At 28.2% G+C, this 7,177-nt stretch overlaps 1 protein-coding gene across 1 annotated transcript; it reads left to right on the top strand.

The window, feature by feature from the left end:
* Positions 1 to 630: 630 nt before the first annotated feature.
* On the top strand, positions 631 to 3,706 carry WRKY13 (WRKY DNA-binding protein 13). Its single transcript, XM_039027461.2, has 3 exons — positions 631 to 1,109; positions 1,628 to 1,876; positions 3,345 to 3,706. The coding sequence occupies exons 1-3, from the start codon at positions 814 to 816 to the stop codon at positions 3,529 to 3,531; spliced, it is 732 nt and encodes a 243-aa protein (XP_038883389.1). The 5' UTR covers positions 631 to 813; the 3' UTR covers positions 3,532 to 3,706.
* The last annotated feature ends 3,471 nt before the right edge of the window (positions 3,707 to 7,177 follow it).

The raw sequence follows: 7,177 nt of genomic DNA, 5'->3' as shown, positions 1-7,177 counted from the left end.
ATAGAAAATGTGTAAAATATTAGTAAAAAGCATTTTAGAGTATTTAAATAATTTTTTAAAAAAAAACTTCAAATACTATTTTGAATTATTTACTTCTTCATTTTAGGTTGGATGAAAAAAAAACTTGTATAAAACTAATAATTTAGTCTCTTAATCGTGTAATTAGTAATTGGAGATATCCAATTAACTCATAGGGTCAGAGTCCCATCCTGAACAGAATGGAGAGTCCTCGATTAGATGAAAAATGGGAAAAGGAATGGGGAAGATTTTTTTTCTATTGGCTAAACGAGGCTGCAGACTATATTCTCCACCCCACCCGATTATATATATTTTGTTGAGATTGTGATATTTATATATATTAAGCATTTAAATTTTAATCTTTAGAAATTATAGAAATGAGACATTTTAAAAGTGTTTAAAAACTATTCAAGTACATATACACACTAAAAGAAAAAAAAAAGTAAAAAAAAAAAAAAAGTGGATCAATAAATTTGTTCTCTGTAATATTTAGATACATCACAGATAATATCTATCATCCTCATCATTCACATAAAAAGATTATTAAAATATTTCAAAAGAAATTTGGAATTAATAGGATACATAAATATAAGTGTTGGACGACGTAGATAAATATATTTTTTCATTTATATATCTGGTTGGTTCATACTTTGAATTTGGCCAAGTTTCTCTCTCTAGAACATGGGAGAAGTTGAAAGTTAAAAGAGAAGAAAGAATAAAAAGAGGCAGTCAAAACCCCATCATCTAATGAAGTTTCTTCTTCCACCTCTGTGAAAGAGAGAGAGAGAGAGAGAAATGGGGTCATCGGCGTCGGAGGCTCAAGAGATAATGGTGAGTCTATTGCAAGCAGATCAAGTGGCGGCCGCCGCCAACGCCGCCGCTATAAGCACCAATTTCATTTCTTGGCCGGAAAACAACAACGTCAACAATATTAACTTTGTTCAACAATCCTTAAAACCCTTCTTCTTCAGTACTCACCAATATTCCTCTCATCAACATCAACAACAATCCCTTTTCCCGTTTTGCCCCTCAACTACCACTCCCTCCTATCTCCTTTCCTCTCAAAACACACCCTCTCCTTCCTCTCTCTGGTAAATTACGACGTCGTTTTCCCTTTTTTTTTTTTTGTTTCTTTTTTCCTTTTTCTTTTTTTCCATTTTGATATCTTTCATCTTCCTCTCGTATGTTAATTTGTTTTATGGGATTCGATTTTTGTATCATCACAATTAAATTGAATAAAAAAAAGTAATTTTAATCGTTTTAAAAATACATTGGCCAGAATTCCAGATTTTTACTTACTATCTTAAAATTCTTTTAGATTTATCGTTATCAGGTTTGGATAAATTATTTTGTCAATTTAAAAATCAATTTTAATAATATGAGTTTTGTCTTTAAATAGTTAAATAAATATTAAATTAATTTTAAGTAATTAAAAATGTATTTTGAAATTATTTTGAACCGATTGAAAAAGATTTTAACTATTTCAAAATCATTTAAAAATGGGTGTGAAATACCCATGTGAGTTTTTAGATATATATTAGAAATTGTGCGGTCAATTAATCATTTCAACGTGAAAGATAATCAATTTGTTAACAACTTTTTTAAATAGGGATGAAATGGAGAGTTTCATGAGAGGGAGAAATGGGATTGGAAATTATGGTGGTGACGGCGATGACAACGACGATCGAAAGCCTCAGTTGAGGATTTCGACGTTGAAGATGAAGAGGATAAAAGGAAGAAAGAAAGTGAGAGAGCCGAGATTCAGCTTCAAAACCATGACGGATGTGGATGTTCTTGACGATGGTTACAAATGGAGAAAGTATGGCCAAAAAATTGTCAAGAACACCCTCCATCCAAGGTAATTTCATTTTTGTCCTTTCACTTTTCACTATTTCTTTTCCATGGCTGTTATGAAATATAATGATGATTTTGGTGTTTTTAGTTTTAGAGTATGCATGGGCATGGATTGTTATATTTATTTAAATAAAAGTACTTATTTTGAGAGTGTGTCTTAAGTATAATTTTGAAATAATTGCTAAAACAAAACTTCATTATTACCATTTTGGATTATTTCAAAAAAATTGAAATAATCATCATCATCATCATCATGTCATGTTAAATGGGAATAAGGGAGATCTTTTGTTATCTTGTCAAAGGATTGTATGCAGAAGGAGAGCTAGCTCATTATTATTGTGTCATTGATATTCTTTGCTCCTATATATACTACTACTAAACCCTATATTACATATATATATATATTTGTTTATTTGTATTGATTTATATAACTCAGTGGGTCATATTTTAGTTGATAAATATGTCATGATCACAAATTTTTCTTCTAGTAATGTATAAGGTGTGAATTTATATATATATTATTGATATGATCTCAAAATTTAGTCTAGCCAAATCATATTAGCCGGATTTAAAATTATTATCAATTTGAAAACAATGAATTCATTAATGATAGTAATTTAGAAAATTCATTATATGTTTTGTTTCTTTGTGTATTGTCGAGATCTAGGCCCATTGTATAGAGCACATATTCTCATACCTAAAAGAATTGAAAATGTCAATTAATGTTTGCTAGGAGAAATTAAGAAATACACAATGTGGATATTTTCTAGAAAATAGAGCATCTCTCTTGGTTCCCCCCCCCCCCCCCCCCCCCCTTTTTTGGGTTAAATTATACCAAAAAAAAAAAAAAAAATTGAACTTTGAGATTCAGAAGCTTGATTTCAATTATATCCTTCAAACTCTCACTAATTTCATTTTAATTCTTGAACTTTGTTAAATAACTAAATTTCAATATTGTTTGTTATTGAACTTGATTTACACATTTATCGATGAACTTCATATTTCTCTCTTTCTCTATTTTGCACATTGAGCGATGATTAGATTTAATCAAAATTGCACCTAATTCCATGTAATTCTTTTTTATACATAGTAAGAGATATATATAAAAAAATAAAAAATAAAAAAAATTGATTTTTTATTTTTAAAAAAATGTCACATGACAAATTTAATTTTATGTGGCCGGGGCTACACAATAGGTAGATCCATCTCAAACTGCATCAAAGTATTTCTCTTACACATTTATTGATAAACTCCATCATGCAACATTGTACTTTAAACTCCAACATATTAACTTCAAACTTCACACCTCAACCGAATGCCCCAAACACTCCCTTGTATATGATATTAAAGATTAAGATTGTTGTTACATGTGCCTGGATTTTGATATTAAAATTGTTTGATATTCTAGGAAACAAATTTCAAAGTTAATTTAACCTATATTTATAGACGTTGACAAAAGTAGAGATGTGCAGGAGTTACTATCGTTGCACAGAAGAGAATTGCAAGGTAAAGAAAAGAGTAGAAAGATTAGCAGACGATCCAAGAATGGTGATAACAACATATGAAGGAAGACATGCTCATTCACCTTCAGATCATAATGTAGAAGACTCCATTATGTGTCACTTACCCTCCTCCCATCTCACCAATTTCTTCTGCTAGAATAATATATAATATGCTTTGGTTTTATATAATACAATTACATCAATAATATATGTTTCAACTTTATAATTAAGTTTCCTTGTAAATTAAGCTGTCAAATGAGGGTCATTAGGTACGAAACAAAGAATAATAATACATATTACTGTTTGAATGATATGAGTTAGAGCTTTGGAAATTTTGAATTATTACGTCAATGCCCATTCTTTGCTAGGGCATATATCTGCATGTTTTTGCTTCCCCTTTCTCTAAGTTTAGCCTCAATTTCATGGCCATTTTGATGGACATCTTTTTGCTTTAAAAAATTTTAATTTTAATTTTAAGAATATGATATTATGAGTAGAATGGATGTTTTTATGCAGTGAGGATGTTAAGGCATGCAGAAAAAAAATATTGTAATGGAGAAAGAAAAAAAAATTTAGAATGTGTTTAGATTAACTTTTTAGATGATTAATTTTGAAAATAAGTTTTTGAAGTGTATTTTAACTAGATTTTATCAAAAAGAGTTTAAATAAAAATGAAATTTTTAAAAAATATATTTTTTTAACTAATTCTATATTTATCAAGTCTTGAAAACTATGTAAGTAAAAGAAATATATTCTTTTTCTTAGAAAGTTGACTAAATAAGAATTCAAAAATTATGAGGAAACAAACGTAATTTTCCATCTAAACTTTTCATTAGGGCTGTATGTGGGTTGGGTTGGATTGAGGGTGTTTTTTGGATCAATCCAAAGAATCCAAATAAAGTCTTAAACCCAACCCTTAAAATTTGAGTTGAGTTGAGTTGGGTTGTCGGGTTATAATTTATGTTTTTTTCTTTTTAATTAAAAATATGTATATATACAACACATGACTAATAACTAAAATCTCATAAAATTCAAATGCTAAATATCAATTACATCTAAGATATTTATTGCAAACTTCAAATAAAGACAAATATCATAACAATTTTAAAATAAAAATATTTAAAATTCACAAAGTAATCAAATTTAAACAAAAAGAAATATATATAGCATATTTTATTTATATATATATAATTCGGGTTGGGTTGTGTCAACTCAAATTTTTTTTAGACAACCCATGACCCAATCCAACCCAACAAAAATAGAAAAAATTTAACCCAATTCAACCCAAAAATAAAAATAACCCGATCCAACTCTTATATTTTGGGTTGGGTAATCCGGATTGTTCGGGTTGGGTTAGGTTAAATTTTTTCTATTTTTGTTAGGTTGGGTTGAATCATGGGTTACCTAAAAAAAATTTGGGTTGATCCAACCCAACCCGAATTATATATATATAAATAAAATATACTACAAAACTAACCTAATCCAACTCTTATATTTTGCGTTGGTAGTCCGAATTGTTCGGATTGTCGAGTTATTTGAACATCTTTACTTTTCACGAATTGTTTTACTTTTCTCATTTTTTTTTGACATTATAAATTTTAAGTTTGTCGTAGGCATCTCAAAAATATTTTTTTTTTTGTTATGTTTAAATTTAACTTTAAAATGTATTTTTAATCATTTAAAATAAACTAAAAGTTGAATGTCAGATCTTATGTTTTTAAATGCTATTTTCATATTCTACCCAGCTGGTTTGAAACCATTTGCTATATCATTGGCTCCAATTTTTTAGTTGGTAATTCTTTTTGTAGATCATTCTTTGTTTGATACTTATCCTTCAACATATTCATGAGTTTAAAAGCCACAAAGATTCTATCCATGGGTTTAAAGTTCCTAAATAATGGAGTTTTTTTGGGGGGGAAAAACGATATATTTGGATAGTTCCAAAATTATTTTTAAAAATAATGTAAATATAAAATGAAATTTCAGATTTAAGGTAGAAATACAAATTATTGATAAAAATAACATAGTTGAAACTCGTGTACGTGGTACACAAGTTTCAATCCTCCAGCATCCGTGTGTCTCTAGTAAAGAAAAAAAATGTATACCCCTAAATCGTGTACTCGGTATACGAGTTTCCTTAATTAATAGATTTTTTTTATATGGAATTTATAAGGATAGTAATGTATAAGATAGGGTGATTTATCGTTTCCAACCATTTTTGTGGATTTGTTTTTTTAAAAAATCATATTTGTGAAAAAATTTCGAATTTATTAGGCATGCTTTTTTCTTTCTAATTGATTAAATTCATTTAAGGTAATTGATTTTTTTTAAGAAAAAAATACATTTGTGGAAAAATTTCGAAGCTAGACTCTAAGATTTAATTGAATTTTCATATTATTTCTCATTTTTTTTTAGTACTACTCCTCCTTTTATTAGGTTATTTTTTTCTTTTTAATTGACTAAATTCATTTAAAGCAATTAATTTAGATATTTATTATGGGCTAAATTCATATTTAGTTAAATTTTTTATTTCATTTTTCATCGAAAATTTACTATACCGTTGTTGTGATATTTTTATTTAACATTTGAAAATATAAAAATTTTCAATATCAAGTAGGAATATGCTGACAAGTCATGGACTATTTACACGATTTTCTTGGTGCACATATCACATCTATGTGCTAATAGCATTGCTTCTTCAGCCCGAACCAAGGAATCCCTAAGATATGATGTCAAATATATTATCTATGTAAGTAACTCATGTACCCGGTTCACGATTTATCATATCCATGATTTAAGGGTAAATCGTATACCATGTCTGCTATTTATTGAACTCGTGTATTCGTCCACAATTTAGTAATATGATTTTTGGGAATAGTTTCCTCTCAATTCTATTTTTATAATTAATTATTTAAATCACATTATTTATATAAAAAATCGAGATGGTTTTCCAACAAAATTGTTGATTATGATTATTACTAACTCTTGGGTAATTGAATTGTACTCTCATTTAAAAACCGTAGAAAACTTGACATTTGTCATGTAAGTAACCTTTTCGTTTTGAATTAATTATTTGGATTTAAAGGAGCTCCTACACATAATTTTGAAATAAATATAATATAAAAATATTTATGTAAGATTATACCATTTGCGCATTTTGAATATAAAGAGTAGTTGCAAATATAACAATCAAATCCAAAGTATTAGCAGATATAGTATAATATAAAAAATATTGTAAATATAATAAAATTGAGATTCAGCTCTCAAAGTCCATTTTGTAATATTTATAAATCTTTGAAAATGTTGTTACACACTTAATTGTTAGCCGAGAGTAGTATCCATTTGCAACCACCCTATTTCTTTAGGTTATTTAGGCCCAATATTTTGACACGGTCCAAAATACTATCGGCCCTAAATTACATATTTTGGGCTTTATAGTCCAAGAAAAGGCCCTGTTTCCTTTATCGGGCTGGGCTATATTTTATTGGGCCACTCTGTAGTTTGAATATGGGGCCCATCTGAGCTATAAGCTGCTTGAGAGAGACTGGGCTCCTCCATTATGGTTTGTAACTTGGGCTTTTAACCCAAATAGCATTATGTAGGTTTTGTTTTAGAAAAAAGGGGAAAAAAAATCAATGGATTTTGCAGCAATTATTAAAGACCATCAATCAAATAGACATAACACATGCATGCCTACATGTTAGGAAGAACAAAATATAAAATATCTAATATGATTTTAGACTACAAATTTTCTTAATTAAAAAAATCCACAATAAAAAACATTTAGAATATTGTGAACTATA

Source organism: Benincasa hispida, chromosome 3, assembly GCF_027475165.1.
Source record: "Benincasa hispida cultivar pf3 chromosome 3, pf3_genome.v1.1, whole genome shotgun sequence".
Lineage (NCBI taxonomy): Eukaryota > Viridiplantae > Streptophyta > Magnoliopsida > Cucurbitales > Cucurbitaceae > Benincasa > Benincasa hispida.
This window is presented reverse-complemented; position numbering and strand designations above follow the sequence as displayed.

Excerpts from the sequence above, each read along its gene's own strand:
- WRKY13 (XM_039027461.2), top strand. The coding sequence starts at position 814 with ATGGGGTCATCGGCGTCGGAGGCTCAAGAGATAATGGTGAGTCTATTG. Across the intron at positions 1,110-1,627 it reads CCCTCTCCTTCCTCTCTCTG|GGATGAAATGGAGAGTTTCA; the intron begins GTAAATTACGAC and ends TTTTTTAAATAG. Across the intron at positions 1,877-3,344 it reads AAGAACACCCTCCATCCAAG|GAGTTACTATCGTTGCACAG; the intron begins GTAATTTCATTT and ends AGAGATGTGCAG.